This window comes from Labrus mixtus, chromosome 21, assembly GCF_963584025.1.
Source record: "Labrus mixtus chromosome 21, fLabMix1.1, whole genome shotgun sequence".
NCBI classification, from domain to species: domain Eukaryota; kingdom Metazoa; phylum Chordata; class Actinopteri; order Labriformes; family Labridae; genus Labrus; species Labrus mixtus.
In genome coordinates, this window is record NC_083632.1 from 10,528,203 (window position 1) to 10,552,010 (window position 23,808).

Here is a 23,808-nt window from a genome sequence, read left to right on the forward strand (position 1 = left end):
GTCATTGGAAGAAAGAGAGAAGGCTAGAGGACAAAAGGAGAGACAGACAGATTGACAAAAAAAAAAAAAAGAGCGGCTACTGTTGGGTTTTAAAAGAAAGATGAGGAGGTGAAGTGAGGAGAGGAGTGGTTGCAGAGGAGAGTCAAGGCACTGTAATAGTTTGAGTCCTAATCAGACTGATAAGATATGACAACCTCTGAGCCTCACAGCCAACATAACTGTTTGCTGGCTGTGCCTCGCTCCCACACACCGACACACACACACACACACACACTCTTACACTTACACACAAAGATGCTGGTCATTTGTCCCGGGGAGTTTGCTGTCAGGCCACGTTCGCACAAACACTTCAAAAACGCTGCTGCCTAAGCAACTCAGAAATGTATGGCTGTGGGGGGGGGGATTATTGAATAGTACAGCCAACAAACCAATCATTTAGTTTTTATTACATCAGACTGGCATTTAATTGGATGCAAGTTGAAAAAAAAAAAAGATAAAGCATAGCAGGCTCCGGAGAATAAATGCTTTAGCTTCATTTGTGACTGCTTTCTACACAGAGCGTAACTTTGCAGCACTGCAGCACACTGCCTTGTGGAAATATCAGCAATCTGTTATTTTTTTTATGTGATAGGGGAGTTCTGTATCTCTGTTGCGCCTCGAAGCACACGTGCTCCTGTAGAGCTCAAAGGTTGACACAAAGCCTCACCTGACCACTAGACGCCCTGTGGGAGTTTTCTCCTCCCCCTCTATCCCCCTCTGGATCAGCCACCTGCCTGCACAGCTGCTGCTCATTTGCTCATTAATTCCCCAGTATATCAAAAAAAATACACACCTCCCCTATACGCACATTTGCCAGGTGTTTTTGCCTGGTTGTTGTTGTTGTTGTTGTTGTGTCTGACTCGTTCACGTCTGCTTGCTTACCTGTTGCTGCTATTCTTCCTGCTGATTCTGCAGCGTTTGCTCGCCTGATTCTGCCTGCCTGCATGTTTTTCTTGACAGTAAGCCGCGGGAGCCAGGTGAGAAAAGAGGCTTTTAAAGTTGCCTCTGCATTGGAGTCCACACTTTGGGCTCATATCACTGTGAGTTCAGTTCTACCTAAGTTAAGTGGCTTTAATAATTCAGAGGTTTTGAAATTTTGGTTTGCTCTCAAAAATCACTTATTCCTTAAAGTATCGCCTGTTTTTCCCACTTACTAATCAAGTAATACATTTTAAAACGACAGGGGATAAAGACCTTATACTATTATTCTTCTCGGCCAATTACACCTAGCAACAGCTTGTTATCCGTTGGTAGATCACCGTTGTTAAGAGGAACAAAACGTTTGTAAGGAAAGCACACTGTTGCCAGGGATGCAGCCCTAAACACAAAATCTGGAGGACCAACTGTAATAACATCAGTTTGCGGAAATGAATCTGTTCCATTTTTAGCGTCTGTCTGTTTGCTGTGGGAGAAAAGAGAGGGTAACAACAATAGAAAGAAGTTAAAAGATGCAAAACTGTACCCTACGTCAGAGAAATCTACAGAACTGAAGATGACGCACGAAACGGCAACCGGTCACGAGACGTGGCGTGTGCTGCGTGGTATGCAATACGTTGGTGTCTAAAGACTGTTGAATGGAAAAGAAAACGTCAACAGGCTCTGACATGACGAGGATGAAAAACTTTTGCAGATGTCTCACTGCACTTTCAGTGGAAACATTAAATTAATTGTGAGTAATGAAAGCTAGTTTAGCTCATTTTAGGAAAGCTGTAGCGTTGTTTGTTGTTATGGGCGCAGCTCCAACTGTAGATTCCAACAGTCTATTTCTTCAGCAGAACAAAATTATATTGTTTAATAATTTCCAAATCAATACTTTGTGACAAAGTTTTCATCCCTTACTGGATGATGTATCATTGAGCAACATGGAAAGTGTCAAAGATCATCACTGTGTGTGATATTCAGTAAAACTGCACGACCACAGTGTTGCATTGCTTTTAAACAACAGTCCTATGAGAGACATACATTTATAACAAGTAATAAGCCACCACAGTTTTATTTATTTATCACTCATGTATCATTCATCACCTCACAGCCAGTGAAAATCTGAAGTAGCAGCTTGATTTAACTAAACAAAGAGTCTGCTGTTGGTTAATGGTTCTCAGAAGAGCTGCAGCAGATTGACACTCATGGTTAAAAGTCTCAGTGCTGTTACACCGCTCATTTAATGTCTATTGTTCCATAAAATGACAGTCAGAACTAACTTTTGTATGCGAGAAATTACAGTCAAATCCTGATAAAGGGCTTTTAACTTGTATAAATGTGTTGTTTTTATAGTTTTGCCCAACACAAGACCTACAGCAACTAATTTTGCTTAAATAAACAATACATCTAAATTTATAACCTTGTGCTATTGGATTTTACAAGTTAATATGTGAATACTTTTACTCTGAAATGTCCTTCCTGCCATCCACTTCTATGAATGACAAAAGCCATTCCGACCATTATTATAGTGCTGCTAGTGTTTTTAAAGCTACAAATGAAGGCTACAGTTTTGCCTCTAAAATGCTCTACGTGCTTCTGTTAGAGAATGTGAGTGCTGTGTATGTACAGTGGACCACACAGCCAAACACCAGGCTTTAAAGCCAGACTCTACTTTAGTTAAATTGCTTTGCTTCTAGTGCTTTCCGAGAGAGGAAGATTTGTATGGGCAAAAGAAAGGTTGAGCATCTCGGTAGAGGGGAGTGTAAAGGAGACTTTTCGATGTTATTTCTTTAGAAATTTGAAGTGGTGGTCTAAGGGAGGAAGGGCAAGAGGATTGGGTCATGAGGTTTAGATAATATTTTTTGAGGAATAGATTGAAGTGAATGTTTAGAAGTTGAGATTGATGCATTAGACCCATTTTCATTGGCCAGCTTTATTTTGTCAACCTGTTTGTATTAAACCATAAAGGTTACCGTAAGTAATGAAACATTTCACCTTCATTTGATTACACATCTGCGCCTTGCAGTATCTCAACAAAGCCTGGAGGGAATCTTAATGTATCTCATTTATTATTTTCATTTTGTCATATCCATCCATTAGCTTCTGCTTATCCAGGCCCAGATAGCAGTGGCAGCAGACTAAACAATTCCACCCAGCCATCTCTGTCCCTCGAAATGTTTCCCAGCTCCTCCTGGAGGAATTCTGAGGAGTCCCCATGCCTGATCAGACATGAAATCCCTCCAGCGAGCTCTGGGTTTATCTCTGGTTGTCTTTCCAGTTTGACTTTCCAAGAACATTTCCAACAGGAGGCTTCCTAATCCGATGCCATGTGTGGTAATATGCTCTCCGTGATTGTTTAGTGGACAGTTCATCTTCTTGCTTACACTTTCACTATCAGTATTTTACTATACATGTAACATGCGCAGAATCACAGAGACGATGTGATCAGATGTGAAATACTGTGTTTTTCTTCTGAATATTTGTCAATTGAATCTGTTTTTAAAAGCCATTAGCATTGTCTTTAAAATACAGATATAAGCATTGACAATAAACATTTACAATATCAGAAACATTAGAAGTGTATAATTGTTGTAAAAAACTTTAACAAAATTTATCTGAACTAAGGTGACCACTTAGAGTTGAATTTTTTCCAAAACACTTTTCCACTTTAGATATGGTGACCCATTTATTTCACATTTTAGTTCACAATGTAGTCAGCAAGTGTTGTAGTTTATAAGTTTAGATTAGATTAGATGTTCTTTATTTTCCTCAAGGGAAATTTTGCCTCAAGCAAAAGTGCAGAGAAAAGGCACAGCCCTGTGCAACGTGCATACAATACACAAAATAAAACATGAAGCAGGTAAACCCTGCTGCACTGCAACATGATCAAAAAAACAGTTTGCTTCAAAATCACACATGTGATTGCATTTATCTGGAGCACACCTCAAAAACAAAGGCTCAACCCAGTGTTCAGCGGGAAATAAATATCATTATGTGTTACCTAATAAATAAAACAAACAAGTCAAATACACGTTTTGGCTTCAAAAATAATGGTAGGTTGTTTTTTTGTCTTTAATGTCCTGATTCAAGTTTGAACCCTTAAATCAAACACATAATCTCTATTTCTGTCACTTAGGAATCAAACGTTCTAACTTGATCGCATAAGTACATCATACTTTTTGTCCACTGAATATGTTTGTTAGATTACTATCACATTATTATGTCAGTGTTCTTTTTTTGACTCCTCTTTTCTTCTCTGTAGCATTTACATATTCCTGAGCTCTTTGTTTACCCTCCTCTCCTGCAGAATCCTCTCCCTCCCGTATATTTACACCCTCTTTTACTCTACTTCATTACTCGCCATAACTTCCTCATTGCCTGCGTCTCCCTCCTCTGCTCTCTCTGTGACAGGCAGAGGAGATATAGCTCTACGATGGCTAGTAGATTTTAAGTGCTGCTTGACAGGCGCTGTGTTAAAGTATTGTGTAATAGCAGGTGTATGGGCGTACTATCGTGTACATTGCCTGTGTGTGTGTGTGTGTGTGTGTGTGTAGATGTGTACTGATCCAATTGTGCACATTTTGGAATACGAGCAGTCTGATACGTGCTATTGGTTTGACATTTTACAGCTTCAGTGATTGTAGATGTTATCCCATAGGCTTGTAATGTCTCTCTCATTGGGGGTCTTGGTCTTGCCGACACCTCAGCATATTACACTATTATAACTCAACATTATAGCCTGGGCATACACACACAGTGCAGACACAAATCTACACTTGTAGAGCTCTGTGTCCAAGAGATCTTATTAGTGCAAAATACAGAAAAGGGTCCTAATCATGTGTGTGTGTTACGATTATTATATCACAGAACATGTTTGTCTTCCCTTTATGTGTTGCAGGTATCCTCTGCGAATGATTTAAACTTTACCTCAGTGTGTTTTTGCCAGTAATTGATTTTCCTACATTCAGCAGCCGTCTTCTGTTTGTTTTCTGTTTAGCTCGCTTGCTGGCATGCTCAAAGGTTGTCCGCTCATAAATAAAAACGCATTAGAAAAGCTTTTTGAATGCCTTTTTCAATAACTGAATGAGTCCATCAAGCAATTATTTATTTTAATATCCCCCTCCATTGTTTAAGCTTTTGTTTTAAGCTGTTTCCTTTTGTTGCAAACATTTCTTACAAACTAAGCTTAATTGAAAAAAGATGTTTCTAAGTGATCTATTAGAACATTAATTCAAGCTTGCACTGTTGGTGAAAAGGAATAAAATGAACATTGAAGTTTGCTTTTTTGATTTCTGCTTCAAAATTAAAGTCCCAAAAATTGTTTTTGTCGCTTTGGTAGGTAATATTGTCACATTAATATTTGATTGTTGTTCTTATTTCAGGGTAAGGTGAATCCGCTCAATGTGACTCCTCCCATTCAAGCTGTGGACCAGGACAGAAACATCCAGCCTCCCTCTGAAAGACCAGGGATTCTCTACTCCTTCCTCATTGGTAGGTTGTGTGTTGTGAAACTCAGTTAGAAGACATTCATGAATGTGCTGTCAGAGAAATGTGTAATATTGGGACACAGATTCAGAGGATTGCTGCACATTAATTAGCATGATTGCTAATGGAAGTATTTGATATCTTTATTATATTTTCAATAATACATGAAATACGTTGCAGAAGAAAAATGTTAAATATCACTACATACCATGATACAAGACTGGAGCCTTATTTTGACTCTTGGCTGGCACAGACACATGTACAAATATTCCTGTAATGCTAGATATTATTTCACTTTCATAAGAATGTTGTCTTTCATAAAATTAAGTAAAATGGTTAAAGCTAAATCTTAACAAAACAAATAGAGAAGGAATCCCTAATGGTGAGTTAACCTCACCATAATAGATTCATGAATATTGTTATCATCTGCCGCTTTAAAGACTGTAACACCCACCAACGTAATAAACCACAAACATAACATAGATCTGCAGTTTTTAATGGAACAATCCAATTTAAAAGAAAATATACAGCTCACTACTCCTGCTCGGCATCACTAATTTATTAGAAAACATTTCTAAGATATTGGGGGATATTTTCTTTTCAATGTGATAGTTTGTTGTCCTACTCACCTACTACAAAAGATAGTGTGATGTGCGCAAACCTCCTGTAAAACAATGGAATAATCCCACAGATGTAATAATAATGACAGTTGACAAACCTAATATGTAAATCCCTGAAGGGATTTGTTACGTTTCTTGGAAAGTGAAAATCTTTCAAGCTTTCACAAATGTAATATGAAAATGAAAAATAATCTTTTTGGTCATTGTGAATTTCATTTCATTTGTTTTTTGTTCTGTACATGTCAAAACACACAACGTTTTTCTGTGAACGTCGTTTTTCACAATTTATCTCAATCAATGTTCGGAAAGGAGCAGGGAGAAGAATAAATTTTATTTTGCCCAATTACAATGACTTGTCAACCAATACCATGGCAACATAAAACAAATCTGACAATCTTTAATTCCACTTCCCCATAAATAAGGAGGAAAACACACACACAAAACACACTGACTGCCAATTTCATTTACTCTATTAATTCTCTCCTTGTATATTTTGTTAAAGTGAAATATCTGAACACAGAATTCCACAATTTGATTCCTACAACAGAAATACACATCTGTTTAAAAAGTTGTCCGTGCAAACTGATGCTTCAAATTAAAATTGTTGCTTATTTACTTAAACACCTGCCAATTGGTTGGAGTCAGCTCATTGGCTAATATCAGGGGTGGATTACGTTTGAGGCCTGTTATTACGTTGGCAGGTGTAACAGAGATAAATCTGTAAATCACTCTGGCATCAGCACATCTGTTCACATACCGCTTTGATGGAACCACGTTCTAATGCAGACCTAGTTAAAGAAAAGGATTATTAGGTTTTTGAGGAAGGCATTGCAACGTTTATGTGCAGGATGATCTCAGCAGAATAAAATAGTGTCAGTCAGCAGGAAGCTATCAGGCAGTTTGCACGGGAGAAGATGTTTCCAACCTTGCAGAGATGGAGTTGTCAGCCCTTTTGATGCATCATAAGTACCTTAAGTTGAAAGTGTTTTATAACTAACACTGCATCACTTCTTCAGCTCCTCTTGATTACTGTGTGAAATGTAAAATGAAGAGTCACAAAAAAACGTTTACTCCTGAGGATCTGCATAGTCGGTAAAAAATTTACTGACATGACTTGTCGGGGGCTTGATTACATTTCCCAGAATCCTGCTGTGAAACTAATCTGTCTGAGTAGGAAGATTATGAGCAAAAGTGTCACAAAGGGGCCGAAAAAACATGAAAAAATGAATTAATAGCATTTGAGTTTGTTGTGAAACCTTTTATATTGAATAATTTTGTTTAAATTCATATCAAATATATTTATTTATCTAGCATCTTTGATACAAACATTCAGTCGAGAGAAATCACTTTTCATACGAACCATAAAAACAATAAAGTGTTTGAAAATAATGAATGATATTTGTTAGATACATGGTAAATAGACTTGTATAGCACTTTTACACGGCAGGTCACACCGACCCATTTATGATAATGATTTCTTTAATTCAAACGCGTACAAAAAAATAAAAAATGTAATCTAATCTAACTAAAAAAAATCTGTGGAAAACAAATTTCACACCATATACACACCGATGACAGTGGTTGTTATGTTAAGTGACCATCAGAAGTAACTAATCTCGGGGCGCAGATGGCCTAGCGGTTAGGCTCCTTTCAAGTCATTCCCCGCTCTCTTCCGATTCCTCCTCTTTCCACTGTCCAATCAAATAAAGGCAAAAAGCCCGAAAATAATAATATATAAAAGAAGTAACTAATCCCGTTACACGTTGATTCACACTGACAAAGCAGTAGCGCCTAGCCCAAGGACACGTCATACATGTTGCTGAAGGAGCTGGGGATCGAACCCCCAACCTTCCATTTGAGAGGCAACCAACTCAACCAATTGAGCCACAGCCGCCCCAGATACTAAAAACAGCAGGGATAATCCTGTTGTTAAAACAGTGTTTAAAACCCATGACCCGGGTTGAAGTATTACTCCAAATCTAAATGAAAAGCCAGATTAAAAACATTGATCTTTCAAATACATCAAGAGCCTGCCACGTAGATATCCTTTGGCAGTTAGTTCTCGCAGTGGTTTGTTATTGTTCTGAAAAAGCAAACTTTTGAGAAGCCTGTTTTAAGAATATTTTTGTTCACAGTGGCTTCAGGACAAACCTTGTGAAGAAGACTGGCTCTCACACAAACATCTGTAATCTCACATGTGGGGCGAATCCTGCTGCTTTGTAGTCATGTGCCTCCATTGCTGAACTTGATTTCCCAACTGGGCAATGCTGCATTCCACAGCACTGTGAACTGTATGTTTGTGTGTTTGTGTTTGTATCCACCCCACCTGTGGAGAGCAGAGATGAGAAAACCGGGACCATTAGCCATGCCTCACGCTCTTTCTCTCCCCCCCCCCCCTCCCTGTTTCTTTCTACTTCCACCAGACTCCCAGCAGACAAACATATATTGATTTTAAACCAATTACTGATTCCTTCTCCTTCATGCACACACACTGAGTACCGTAATTTTGTATATTTTGCTCTGTTCTTACTGTTTATGTATTTTTGCCTCCTTCCTCTCTGGCTCTCTCACTCAGGCAAACCGGAGTCCTATGCAGACTATTTCAGCCTGAACAGAACCACAGCAGAGCTTCTGCTACTAAAGCCCATCGATAGAGAACGCTGCCGCAGATTTGATCTGGTTATCAAGGTGAGAAATGCTGCAAAAGCTGCAAACAGGGGAGGTTTAACAAAATTTCCTCGCAACATTTAAAAAAAAAAAAACAACAACCTTCCTCTCCAGTTTGCAATGATTTATTTGATGCCCTTAACCACCAGGCATCCATCAAGTGTTTGGATGAATCTAAATTAGGATTAAATGTTTCTCCTTACTTGTTTATAAGGACCCTCCTGGTTTGGATCAATAAAAAAGCAGTCCACCCTGCACATGTTAAATGCTGGTAATTAGAAAGCATTAGGACAGTCCCATGGTGTGTGAAGGGGGTGTTTTTGTCTTAATAAGGCTTGTAATGGAAATGCACCACCAAACACAAATTAAGTTTGGCTCTACTGATATATAGAGTACGGTACGTTTTTTTCCCCTCTGTATGATGTTACGGGAATTCATTTGTTACATGTGCAGACTTCAAAAACATTAAGAATCTCCTCAAAGTGTTGGAGGATAATATCAGATAAGGCACAAAGGTGTTGCTGTGTAAAGAGAACTGAAAAACATGAAACACAATGATGTCGCTCCATGTAACATGCGCTTGCCAACGATATCAACATCTCTGTAATGCATTATGAAAGAATCATTAGAAAAATAAAGTGTCAAAGGGATCCAGAGATAGGTGTCTGTACATCCATGCATCCTTAAATAAGGGGCTCAAACAAGAATACCAGCACATACTTGTATAGCTGGAATTACAACACTTCCATCTACCATCCTCTGATGGGTTAAAGCTGTCCAGTAACTATCTACTGTATTGAATGGGCATATCCTGGTGTTGCCATATTGGCATTGATCAGACTTTTGAAATATTTTCTGATTTACAGACATGTTACAAAAAGAGCCAGTCTAGACCTTACCTTATTAATCCACCATATGCACAGCATTTGTCAACATTTAGCAAAGTAACAGTGGCAAGGAAAACGGCGTCTTAACAGGCAGAAAAACCGTCAGCTAATCCTGCAGTAATTATAACTATGGCGGGCTTGAGACATACAGGTAATGACTAAATTCAATGATCAGCACTGGTTATGATCAAATTACCGAAAACTAGAGAATTGATTTAGTAAAGAGTACAGAGTAGCAACAGTAAACAGTAAAGAGCAACAGCAAAGAGTAACCATTCATAAACAGTTTTTTCTCTAAAAACCTTTGCCTCTGGAAAAAAAAAGCTTCAAAAAACACAAACTTATAAAGCAGACTCTCCGGTGAGTCACCAGTAATGGTGGTATGTATTTGTAGTTTGGCATTTGTCAGAACTCCTTTGTCTGCCATCTAGGCACATATTATGTGATGCATTATCATTAAATACCACTTCAGTAGCAGGAGTAATGGCTGGAGTACAGCAGCCAGCCAAAATGAACAATAATTCTCTCTCTCCCTTTTATAGGCTGAGCAGGACAACGGTCACCCTCTGCCAGCTTTTGCCAACCTCCAAATTGAAGTTCTGGATGAAAACAACCAAGCACCCTACTTCTTGGAGACCAGTTACCATGGGTACATAAGCGAGGCATCAACTGTGGGAACCACTGTAGCAACCAATACTGGCCTTTCTGCACCACTAGCCATTGTCGCGCTGGATAATGATGTGGAGGAGGTGAGGGGAAAAAGCGTTCTGGGCTGTTATTGACTAAATAAATGATTGGCTGATTAATATTAATATTCTGGCAATTACATTTTTTAAACTTTTAGTCTTTGGAATACATTTGTATTAGATAAGGAGAATAATATAGAGGTTCCTTTTTCATTTTTAGAGGTTTCATTAACATTTATGAACTTAATAAATATTTTTTTTGTGTTTTTTTTATTCAAAAAACCAACAACAACTTTATTTTTATAATTTTTGGAAACCTTATTCATTTTTATTTGGGCTGTCAAACCATTAACATTTTGAATCTGATTAATCACATTTTTAACTGCAGGTTTGAATTTCCATTATTTCCCGTTGAAAATAAAAATTGTTGAGCTTTTATTTTGAATTTTTTGTACTGTCTTAAGCTGAGAGTACTTTACTGAGAGCTTTTATTTCACATTTCTGGTAGATGGAAGGTTTCGGCCATTAACTAAACAATGGAAAAATGAGCTTGTTACGAATCAAAAACTAAATGGAAACGGTTATAAGGGACTCCAAAAAAGTCAAATGTTTGATGTCACAAGGTGGATATTAGTTTGACTTGTCAACTGAGCTGTTTAGGAGTTTTTCAAAAGTGAAATAAGACATTAATCATTCTTTTCCATCACTGTGACTACAGGGAGACACTGCAGAGGCTTGTGCCCATTAATCACATTTAAAAAAAAACAATGCATTAATTTAAGACGTTAATTAATCGTGATTAAATAGTTAATGCAGACAGCCCTAATTTTACATTTATTGAGCTAATTAACATACAGAAGACATTTTTGCATTATTTTAAAGCCTTAAACATTCGAGGAATCATTTAACATGAGCTGTTTAATGTGCCTCCTTTACAGCTGACAGCCAATGACACAGCTGTAGGTATCTGAGTGTTTTCATTCTGTCTTTATATCTGTCTCCTTATTCTTAATTTCTCTGAAGCTTAAATTCAATGCCTTCTGCTCAGCGTCTGTGGGCAACTTTTAAGTAATTAACTAAGTTAACCTGTGAGACCTAACAATTAACTTGGAAATTTAACATTAGCATAGCCTAGCCAAGCCTTCGCTTATCAGTGAATTCAGCTAGCATTAGTTCAGCTAGATTCTACCATTGTTTGCTAGCTTGTCAGGTAAGCAAACAGAAGCACTGCTAAGGTTTTATTTGAGCTAACATAGGCTTAATTGGATTTCATTAGCTGCAGAAAGCCAGATAATTGAGCTGACATATAGTAAGCTAATATTTGTTAATGTAAGCTAGCTAAAAAAAACTAAGCAAACTCAGCTGAGATTTGATTAGATGTAGCTAAGAAGTAAACTCATACCCAGTTCATGTTTTATCAGTGTAAGCTAGCTATTAAATCAAACAAACATGAGCTCATTTAATCCTTGATCTATTTAATTATTTTTTTCCGAAAACTCTGTAAACAAAAATACATTCCCTTCAAAATGATTCAGATGTCAAGTGTTACCACAGCAACATTCACATACCATGGATAAAGCCAAAGCTCGACTGGCCTGTGATGCTATGCTATGAGGCTAAACTATGATGAAGCTGCTGTTATATGCTTTTATACTGGTAATTAAATGATAATTATAATTAACCAATTGTAAAATAAAATGCAAGTCTCAAGTGTGTAAGTCATTGCTTGAATGTTCAACTGATTTCAAACACAATACAATCCATATCTTAGGAAATATGAGCCACACAGTGATTGCCTTTATATGAACAGAAATGAAGGATTGAGCCACTGAAGTTTCTGTTTCAGTCATTCTAGTTGTTCTACTGATCTCTATTTTGTGCCTTGTTTGCAGTGTGTGAAGTGTCTTTTCTAAATCCCTCTAAATCTGAATAGCAAAACCATTTACCTTTTAATTTGCCTCTCAGTGATAATGTAAGAATGTACAATGCTGCAACATTGTAATCGCCCATGCATTCCCAAGAGCTTACTTTGTTTAAGATGTAGCATGGGCTTTTTGACAAAAACAAGCTTTGGTTCATTGCTTTCCAGAAGACCCCCACAGCAAGGAATGAGCTTAGTTGGGATAAAACTGTGTGTGTTTGTGTGTTCCTGAGACTGTGTGTGTTTGTGGCACTTGATATACGCCGGGTTATTTTGAATATTGCTAACCTTGTCTTTCCTCTGGCATTTAAGTACCAACAATGATGATAAGTCCTAATTGCTTTATGTGGCGTCCATCACTTTTATTTATGTGTGTGTGCATACTGCTGTGTTTGTGTGTGTTTGTTTATTTATGACTCAATATACACATCGGCTACATCGACAATATCAGCCCCCCCTACACTGCTGAGCCAGCCCTATCTGCATGAGAGCTCACACTCACATAACACATATACAGCACACGCACACGCACACACACACACACACACAAAAAAACACAGAGGAGATGACTGTGTGGGTATTGTCAGGGGAGGACTTGGATGAAGATTGTGTCTCTATAACTGAGTATAGCACACACACAGCCTGCTTAGGAGTATTTTTATGTCATGAAATCAGGGAGGAGGAGTATTTCATTAACCGTTTCCTATCTTAGCACTCTCTCCTAGTTGTTTTGCATGTGGAAGCATTGCATTTGTCATGCTTTGCCACTTTTTTTTTTTTAGATTTTCTTTTTATTCAAGTTAAAGTCAAACTGGTGTACAGCATTTTTAAATAAAAATCATTTTTTTTCCGAAGATAAAAGACAAAAAATAAAAAACAGACATGCTATAAACATAAAAGCACAAGATTAAGATTTACTTTTATTGATCCCCGCAAGGGGAAATTTCAGTTTTTACACTCTAAGTCATGCAACACATACATGCACAAACAGGATCCTATGGACATGCACTAATGGAGAGATGTCAGAGTGACGGAGCTGCCCACAGTGGGCGCTCCTGAGCAGATGGTGGGGAGGGGGGGGTCCATGTGTAGCAGAGAACCAGGGGAGTTACGATACAACATCAGCTATTTACCTGAAATGTGGGTTTATAAACTCAATCCATCCTTTCCAACATTCATTAAATACATCACTCTTCAGTCTCAAAATAAATGTTAATTTTTCCATTACAAAGATGTCGTGCATTACATTGAACCAGTCTTCTAGTACAGGTGGGCCTCGACATAACCATTTTTTTGTTATGGCTTTTTTACTAGCAACCAACATTATTCTGTACATGTATGCTTTGGAAAAGTCTAGTTTTGCCACATTTTCACGCCAGTTTTACTTAATTTTTTAGGATTTCAAAACAGACATGGGAATAGAGACAGATGTCTGATGTGTGCTCTTTTAATAAATGTCTTTTTGTTCCTCCAATCGTTTCTAAATATCAGTTTATTCCTTAATTTTGCACTGATGGAGGCTCAAACGACCAATGTGTTGTAATATGATGGTGGTACTACAGACCTCATAGATGCAGTGTTAATCTCGTCAATGAAATAAATGACGAAAATATTCGTTGACGAAGGTCTTTAAATTAGTCAACTATGACGATGACGAGACGAAACTCCGCTATTTGACGATTTGATAAATAATATTACTTCATCATCTAATTGACGAAAATGTGACAAAACGAAAACTACATTACAAGTGACGATTATCACGTACCCCCTCAGCTGTTCTAAAATCATTGTAAACCATAGCATATTTCATCAAAGGTGTGTGGTGAGTGCAACAATGTGCAGCCTGGAGCCTCTCGCCTGCAGGTCCGTGAAGCCCCGCCCCCTGGAGCTTCTGATAATAAAAATAAAAGCTCACGTCTGATTTTGTTGACTAAAATAACTTCTATTTTCGTCAACTAAAATGATGTTTTAACACTGCATAGATGTAATCATGTGTCTTTTTATTGTACAATAAAGTACCTTCACTTGGTGATTCAAGCTCATAGATTACTGATGTGAGCTCTTTTCTGTTTCTCTAAACATCTCCCTCTCTCTCCAACAGACTAGAGATCCGCAACTCCAGTTATCCTTGGACAGCTATTACCACCTTTTCTCAGTGTCTTCTGCTGGAATGAGAAGATATCTCACCCTGCTGCAGCCACTGGACAGAGAAACTCAGGACTCTTACACATTCACGGTAAACTCTACGGCCTTGGAACTTCTGTGAAATTGATTAGATTTAAAGCAGTAGTGGCATCGAAGTTTCAGGAGCGACTCTACTAAAGCAAGGTTAGAAGGTAACTTCAACAAACTTCAGAATGCTGCTGACCAATTAGAAAAAAAAACTTTTTTTTAAAAAACATTTAAATATAAATCCACTGTTTCAATAATATAACCATAAGCCTAGGTATGGTATAAGTTGTGTAGATTTAGGGACGTGGTCACCTTGAGTTACAAGAGTATCCTGCTAACATTAAAACAGCCAATTCATGCATCTTAGTCTCTCAGCCATGTTAGTGTTGTTTCTGCCTTTTGGGGGGATATTTTAAGTCAAAATTGGACAATAATTGATCTTTTTTGGTTTAATGGCACTCTCTCACTTGTTGTACAAGAAGACCTGGCTCAAGCTTTTTAGTTCAGTGAAATTCAAGAATTGTTGTATTAATTGTATTTATTTATTGTTTTTTCCTGTCTCTTTACTTGTTCAGTGTTTGTTTAACTTTTATTTATTTATTTGTCAGCCAGAGCTAAGGAGTCAGGATTGTTGTTGGCTTGTGAATATAGAGATTACAGTGGACCATAGTGACAAGAAGAGTGCTTTTTGTTGTTGTTGGTTATACTACATGTGTCCTTCACTCGCTGCTCTCCAGTTGGATGAGCAGGTAGTGAGTCAGTTACATTTTACAAGCACTTTCAGCTTCTTCAGATTGATAAATGATCAACTCTGGTAAGCCACCAGCATTAATAGAATCTTATTCTGTTTACATAACAAGGGTTAACTTGCTCATTCACAAGATTATGGATACGCCACTGGTGTAGACTGTTAAGCTTTGATAACTTTGCCTTGGCCAACCCTTTGCCCCTCTCCTTGTCACTTTGTGCTCCAGAAAACCAACATTGTGTCGGCCAAATGCAGAACAAGAGGCTTGATATTCCCAGTCAAGAAACCAATTGGTTACATCTCAATGGCATATTTTATGCAGTCCATAATTCAGGCCAGAATGTAGCTCTTCTGTTGCTTGGTTTCGAAAAAAAAACCCTAATTAGAGACTCTCTCTCCATCACTTTCTCTCCGTCTCTCTTGTGTTCTTTGTTGTAATCTTCCTCTGGTCTACTCTCCCTTATTTTATTCCTTCTTTCTTTTGTTGTTCCTCTCTCTCTCTCTCTCTCTCTCTCTCTCTCTCCCAAAATGCTATCCTCCCTCTCCTCTTAGTCTCTCTCTCTTACTTCAGCGCAATCAAATTCAGCAGCGTCTTTATTGGTGGGCCACAGAGAGGCTGCCAGTTGCCAAGCACAGTGTATCTATCTATTGATCTGCAGCATTCATACAGCAGTCAGTTATCTGTCAAGTTCAACCTGGTCACACTGCTAGTGTGTGTGTGTGTGTGTGTGTGTGTGGGAGTGCAGCGTATTGTATGAGTTCATGCATCCTTTTGTATGCATGCATCTATTTGTAAGTTAAATGTGGAAGCGGCAGAAGGTTTAGAGTATTGATTTAGGGGCAGAGGTGTACAGTAATCATCATGAAAGCTTTGCAGAAGAAATCAAATTCCAGAAGCAGAGAGAGAAAAAAAAAGAGAGAGAGGCTGCTACAAGACATGGAGGATGGTTTTCATTTAAAGGAGTCAATCAGCTTCTTGGCAGATGAGCCTGTGGAGAAGATTGGTATCAGTGAAGAAGCTTCGGCTGATATGAAGTCTTTTATTCACTATCGAGGGTACAATGTTTGTTTGGTTGATTTTTTTTGCATTTTTCTTTGTGAATGTAATAGTGAGACGGTACAAGAGTTGTTAATCGACCGGAGCAAATACAAATGAATAATTTCTGCTTAAAGGAATAGCTCAACTTATTCGGAAAATACACCTTTGTGCTTACGGCAAAGGTTTTATTAATAACACTAACAGAGCTCTCATGTCCGTTTGATAAATAATAAGCTAGAGCTAACAGGCAGTTATCTTCGATTAGCATAAAGACCAGAAGCACTGAGAAACAGCTAGTTTGGTGAAGTCAAAAGATTAGAAAATAAAATGCTCTTAAGACCTCTGAATCTGAGTATCAACTGAAGGGGGGGAATGAAAAATATCAGAATATTCCTCTGTTTGTTATATTTAATATATCCCAAAAACATCTGGAGTTTTTACACAGAGGTTTTGAAAGGCACTTAAATAGTGAGCCCTAGGCATAAACCCCCCCTCCCCCCCCACTTTCTCACCCCTCCACTAAGTTAACCTAACCACCAGTGGCCTGTTGCACCAGCTTTGTGTCGGTTCTGTCTTAAGTTTTTATGTAATGCGGACTAAACCCTATATTAAAACTAGTTAGTTAGCCTAAGTATTGTCATTGTTTGGTTGCACCACAGAGGCCTAATAACAACATCCATAGAACCAAAATACTGTCACAGAAATGCTGTTTTAACTTTATGTGATGGGTCAGTGAAAATCATCACCCACCTTCTAATACGATACACCATGACAACCGTATTTTACTTTTTTTTACAACTAGTAGGAGCTGGGTGTAAGATTTAAGTTTTAACTTAAGTTTTAACAATCTCAGCCGGTGCAAACACTAAAATGTTAGTAGTGCTTTAACTACATCCTAAATTAGAATTGATGATCAAACTAGTTTGAACTTACACAGAGCTACAGTGCTGCTCTCTTATTTCTACTTCATATTCCATTCGTGATCACACACGTTTCAGTCTACTCTATTACAATTAGTAAAAAAAAAATAAAAAAAGAAGAGAGAGAAAGCATTTTACCTTATTGTCAAACTATTCCTGTAAGAAATGACTTCATAGTAAATGACTGCTTGTTTCGGAAAGTTCATGTAAATCTATGAATTGTAAAACAGGACACCAATTTGGATTGATCTCTTTTTCTTTTTGTGACATTATTAAGGTCGCATGGCATCAACAATCATCTTGAGGGATAGGGATTTTAAATATAAGGGCAAAAAACCAGGGAACAAGAGTTTGAAGAGTTTTAAAGAGTTTTAATTACGCCAACAAAAACATATGAATAAACTAAAGACCAGGGGTTGATGTTGAAAAAGGACAGAACAGCTCTGCTTCTAAAGAAACAAGAAAAAAACAGCACACTCTCAAGTTGTCAAAGTTATGTTTAAAACATAATTCTATCACCTCAGGAGTCTCTAAACAAATCTTTTGCAGCTGTAATATCTCCTACAAGAAGGAACATTTTATTTCTGGTCAAAATATAAAAGAAAACAATGCGCATACTGTATATTTATTCTCTCTGTCTGTGTCTCTGTCTCTGTCTCGCCAGCTTTTAGCATCAGATGGTGTCCAGCAGAGCATGCCTGTTACCGTGGTGATAACAGTGCTGGACGCTAACGACAACACTCCAACTTTTGCAAACGTCTCCTATAATGTCAACCTGTTCACAGACATGATGCCTGGAGAAACTGTGTTACAGGTACACACTGTCACAAACATGAAGTGCATCTTAATAACTGTAGTGGTGAAACACATTCTGATGTTTTGGGATGTCTGTGAGAGTTTTGTTTATTTTTCTTCCCAGCTGTCAGCTGTTGACTCCGATGCCGGTCCTAATGGTCAGGTGACCTACAGGATCCTAGCAGGTGACCAGGGACATTTTCTTATTGGACCCAGGTAAATACATGGCTTGCATTCAGATATTACCGGTACTTGGAATTTTCTGAAGTCTCTAAAGACACAGTTTCCCTGCTTCACTGGCTGTGTAGTCATGATGTAAAGCTCTTTGTCCTACTTATGTCTGTCTAATAACAAGATGCAAAAATTACAAGTTATATTTCTAAGAGGGAGTTTCTGGCCAGGCTCAGTGACTAATACTATCTGTTGGCATGGAAGCGAACAGTTTGTGTAACTATACCTTTGACTTATTCAAGTGTCAGAACTCTCAGTTATGCTGTGATTATGTAGGCCATCGGGCAGGAGACCAAAAATCCACTTGAGAAATGACAAACAAAAAAATCCCCCAGTTATATGTAGGTAAAGCTGAATGGTACTGCTAGTCTTATAGTTCAGGTCCAGGTGACTTTATTTGTACCTGTAGGTCGAATTGTTTTGCAGCCAGCGAGACGATGACTTCCATTGTGACACACAGTGACAAACAAATGAAACATGAAGCAACACAATGAAGAGAAAAGACAAACGAAGAGTGCTCAAGGTTCCACCAGTCAGGGCACATAAAAGAGAGAAATGTCAAGAAATAAGAAATCACTTCTACAAACTACCTCTTAATTGAAGCCTGGGTAAAAGCAAGTTCAGGACTAAAATAAATACATAAATAAATATGTATGTGCAAATGTTACTACAGCTTGTTTAGTTCAGTGATATCAGCAGGAACAAATCTATTTTAGTATTTATTACTGTTGTCATTAGGGTGGTTAAAAAAGGTCATTCGTGTGTGACAAATAAAAAAAAAAAGAATAAAAAAAAAAAGATTTAAAAAAAATAAATAGTTTTTTAAATCATGTGAGATTTTAGAGAACACAGAGGAGGTCGACTTAAATAATCCTACAGGACGTGTTGAAACACTATGAAGCCTCAGTTTGATCTGCAGTTGTGTCAGATATTCAAGGATTAGTTGATTCATCAACGCTAACATGCTACACTAATCAGTTTTATTGAAGTGAATTGACTTGCAGTGTTGATGAATACTTCATGAACTGTCTCCACAGCACTGGGATCATCACCGTGGCAGCGGGTGTGGAGCTCACAGTGGGTCGGAGCTACGCTTTGACCGTGGAGGCCGTAGACAACGGACATGTGCCTCAGAGAAGGTGAGGATTTATTTCTTGCTTCATCAGCCTCTTCCTTTGTCTGAGCGGAGCAGAGGCTTAAAAGGTCATCAGATTTCCTGAGCGTTCACTCTCATTTTTAAGACACTAAAAGGCACTCACCACCTCTCCTCTCCTTCTTTGTTTCTCTGCCCTTGCTATGTTCAAAGTGTTTCACTTTAAGTGTTCACTCAAACTTTTAATCGTGGATTGTTTCGTGAATTATAACTTTGTATTTTAAAAATGGCAGGGAATGGTTTTGACAGAGGAGAATGTGTATACACTGAATAACTAAGAATGAAAGATATTGAAAATTATTTAAATTGTGCCTCACTACAACTTCTGCCCTCCATGAGTAATAGGAAGGAAATTAGACTGTCTGCAATTTGAGCAAATTCAGGCACTCTCTGTATCTGGAATAAATGCCACTGATGGGAGAAGAAACTAAATCTTGTTCATCTCACTCTAGATAAGAGATAAGGGCTGACATGATAAGATGACATTTTTTTGTTCTCTGCTGCCTCCTGTTTCCCATCTCCAGCTGCCCTATCTCTCTATAGATCCAATCAATGTGGACAAACTGTTCCACAACTTACAACATTTTGTGGAAAATGCAGCGTCTCTTAATGTGTTGCAAACTCTGTGTGTATCGAGTCGGTCACTACAGCCTGGCGCAGAGAGAGGGAGCAGTTGAATTATGGATTTTATATTCAAGCAATAGTTTTGAAAACTGAGAGTAAAAGCAAACATTCAGAAATCATCAAACTGTTCAGCTTCAACTAAAACAGAAACACCATAAGGAAGACTGGAAAAAAAAAACATGAGTAAGTGTCGTCAGTGAAAACTAGAACAATACAGTCTGAGCAATGGCCCGGTGCCTGAACAACAGCCTGTTGGTTGCTGATTCTCAAGGCACACTTGGTTGTCTTTCTTTAGAATTTGCCCTTTCCCATATCTCAACAAAGGGATAAATTGGCTCTGAAGCGTCTTTGTAGAAAGGACAAACAAACTAAGTCAATGCTCTTCAGACCAGCTGCACATAACAAAGGAAGCACTTAGGCTCACAGTTCAGTTACATACAGAGATGTTTTAACTAAAACATTTAATGAAAGTCCAAAAAAAAAAAACACACTTTAAAAATGTGTTATAGTTCATCGAAACACCTACAGCATGCTTTAATATGAGAATATAGGAAAGTAACATATGAGATGTGTGCATTTTTCAAAATCCAAAATTTAATCTGTGATGCAGAAGTGGGTACTCTTACTTTTCATCTGGTGTGCATGTTAACAGGTTAGAGCTGTCATATTTACCCCCTGCTTCAGAACCCCCCCCCCAAAAAAAATCATGACAACCAGAGACTGTGGACTTGTACTGCAAGGTGAGAAAGGATCTCAGCTAATAGATAACATCTGGAGAGTCATGTGAACATAAAACTAGGAATAAAACACATTTCATTCCAGTTCCAACATGTATTTAAATTCAGAACTGCCTGTGTCTGGGGTGCTGGTGAACTAAGTGTGTGAGGAGTGTTTAATGACTAAATCTACATTTAAACCTCTTTAATCCAACACTCCAAGCTGACAAAAAAGGACTGCTTCTCACTACAGCATACTGATTAATCATACTTGTATACTTTACCTTGCATTCCTGTGACACTGTTACAAAGTTTGATGCCATGAAAAATACGTTCATGGCATCATCATCTACAAAGAGAGGGACATTGCACTTATTAGGCGAGATTAATAAATATATTCGATTGAACAACCATGCACAGAGCCACTCCTGCCTACCTTCACTCCTATTTAAGAAGTCTTATTGATCAAATAGTGGAACACAACGTGCTATGCCAGTGCATTTGGTACATTGACTTTATACAGTTGTATACATTTTCAATCTTTTTAAAAGTATTTGTTTATAGTTTTAATAACATGCTTAATTGGCCAGATACTGTTTCTCTTTCACAAACTGAAATTGTCCCTCACATACGCATGCAGTGTCATGCATCACTGCAGAGGTAAGAGCTGTGGTAAATAGATAAAGAGCTGCAACGCTGCTTAAGCAGAGCAAACACTGAAGTTTAGAAGTGAAAAGATCTGATTTGATCAGCTTTATTTATTCATGGCAAGTCTAATTCATTATAATATGCCCAGATCAGCCCAGAAGCAATCCCCTGTGCCTAAGAGAACACTCTAGTTCCAAAAAGAAGATAATTCATGTGCAGATGGAAATTGTGGTTGATTTATGTGTCTGTTAATGCCACAACTGCAATGGGTTGCTCATTCCAACTAAGTTTGTCTGTCTTCATAATAACTACAATCCTCTCTGGTCCTGTGAACGTCTCCAGCTCTGTAGCTGCCAAATCAATACAAAATGTGAACCACTGCAAATTGAGGTGGTTCCAGTGATTGGCTCGCAGATTGTCCCCAAATTTCCCTAGACCCCTTGTCTATCTCAGCTGGAAACATAACCTGCTTAACAAATCAATATCTATCTGTCTGCTACCTAATTTATTAAGACTATGTCTCAGGACCCCGAGTGGGCTGTGTCTCCCCTCTAACAAGACATGAGTGACAGTCTTCTTGCTAGGAGGCTGGAGATTTTGAAGAATCCTTCAGATTCATTTTTCATTCAGATAAGAGGAGTCTCTGCATGGCCTAGATAGATGCAGCTCATAATACAGCAAACAGTCTATGCTCGGGGCCTCATTTATACTTTTATCAAAGTGCAGGGTAAGAAAATAGAGGGCATCAACAGAGCAAACAGATGAGGGAGGATCAGTTGAAAGAAAAATATCCTGATTGAAATTAAGATAGAGAGAGAATTTCATATTTCTTTCTTTAGGGCATGTAGTAAGTATAAATGGAACAAGGTCATCTGATCAGTAACTCGACAAACATTATTTTTTCATTTAACAGTCAGCTTATCCTTGGCTTCAATGACTTCAAACACCAGCAGTTCAGTAATAATGGAGTTCTCGTAAACCTCAAAGAAATCACTTTTTTTCTCGTTGTCGACTTAGAAGTGGCTCATGTCACAGGGCTGCAAAGATTACCCAGACACACCTTTTCTTCTTCAATGCTACCGACGTACCATGAGATAAAATCAACCTTCATTCATCCCACAACGGAGAAATTTACATACCGGTCAGAAAACGGAAACCCCAAATCCTCCATCAAACTTATAGTGAGCAGTCAAGCCCCCCAAAAAAACAGGGAGGTGGGAAAATGACATTACCATACAGAACTTAATCGGTAATTCATTAATTCAAAGCACTGGTAACAAGGAAGTCAAGTGCTGAAGGGTTGTAGCTCTTAGTAAATCACTGACATTCCAAATGTCAGCAAATTATTATAAAGAGCAGAAAATTAGAATAAGTGGTTTGAGTTGTACATCTAGTATCTATAAAGAACATTTCAGTTCAGGATACTTTACTGTTGGTCTTACTAACTGCACATACTTTTGTCTGCTTTTGTTGCAAAAGAGTTCAGTAGTTGCAGGATTAATTTGCATTGAAGGTTTTCATGTAAACATATAAAGTATATTCAAATGAACCTTGGTCATTGGCCAAAAGTTAAATCAAAAATCCGCCCGCCACCAGCTGCTGCAGCCTTCCGGCAGTATCTCCATCGGGTTGACTCAACGTCTACTGCCTTGCACACAAAATAGACTTCATATTTATCCTCAAGTTGATGCTAAAGTCAGGGGCATATTAACCTACCTAAAACTTAAATGTGATGTTTAAGATAATAAAGAGCAGACACTAAGTCTGCCAAACAATCTAGATATGAGGAGTGGCCTTGGTTGGCATAGTCACGGCTTACTCTATCAGCTGTGACTGTCGTCAGGGCAGGAAATGAACTAAATGTCTGTACATCTACAGAGATACAGAAATTCCATCACAATGTGAAAAAAAGTAGATGTGAAGCATAAATATTTAAGCCGGAAATGGAGTAATTGTAGTAGCATTTGTATTAAAACACAAATGTTGGGGCGCTGGTGGTGCAGTAGTAAGTGTGGAGGCTGTAGTCCTCCAAGCGGGCAGCCTGGGTTCGAATCCGACCTGTGGCTCCTTTCCCCCCCCATGTCATTCCCCACTCACTCTCATTTCCTAATTTAAGACTCTATCCACTGTCCTATCTCTCCAGTAGAGGAACAAAAAGCCCAAAAATAAATCTTAAAAAAACAAAAAACAATAAAAAAACACAAATGCTAGTTAGACACTTGTGAGACAGACAACTGATACTCAAATAAAAATTGTTCAACGTAAGCTTAGGAGTCTACAGCAATGACAAGTGGTGCAATTTGATGCAGAGAGTCCGGAGGAGAATAAACTGGCTGGTAAATTGCACCCAGGGACAAAGCAATCCACCTAAACACTCATATTACCCAATAATGAGTTGCTGGACTACAAAATACCTCTGATTGAGTGGAGAGGAGGAGGCTATTTGTGTGTGCAAAAGGGCAGATTGGGGACTTGAATGTGAAGAGGATGAAACAAGCTAATAAATGTGTTCAACACTAAGCAATGTAATGTTTCT

General features: G+C 38.2%; 1 protein-coding gene across 1 annotated transcript in view; it reads left to right on the forward strand.

The window, feature by feature from the left end:
• The window catches only part of LOC132955509 (protocadherin-15-like), a 160,366-nt gene that overhangs the window by 37,933 nt on the left and 98,625 nt on the right, over positions 1-23,808 (forward strand). Inside the window, exons 9-15 of the mRNA XM_061028370.1 lie at positions 5,343-5,451; positions 8,641-8,753; positions 10,162-10,368; positions 14,328-14,462; positions 17,770-17,919; positions 18,025-18,116; positions 19,169-19,270. Of these exons, the coding sequence (XP_060884353.1) occupies positions 5,343-5,451; positions 8,641-8,753; positions 10,162-10,368; positions 14,328-14,462; positions 17,770-17,919; positions 18,025-18,116; positions 19,169-19,270 (908 nt within the window). The remainder of the gene's footprint in view (positions 1-5,342; positions 5,452-8,640; positions 8,754-10,161; positions 10,369-14,327; positions 14,463-17,769; positions 17,920-18,024; positions 18,117-19,168; positions 19,271-23,808) is intronic.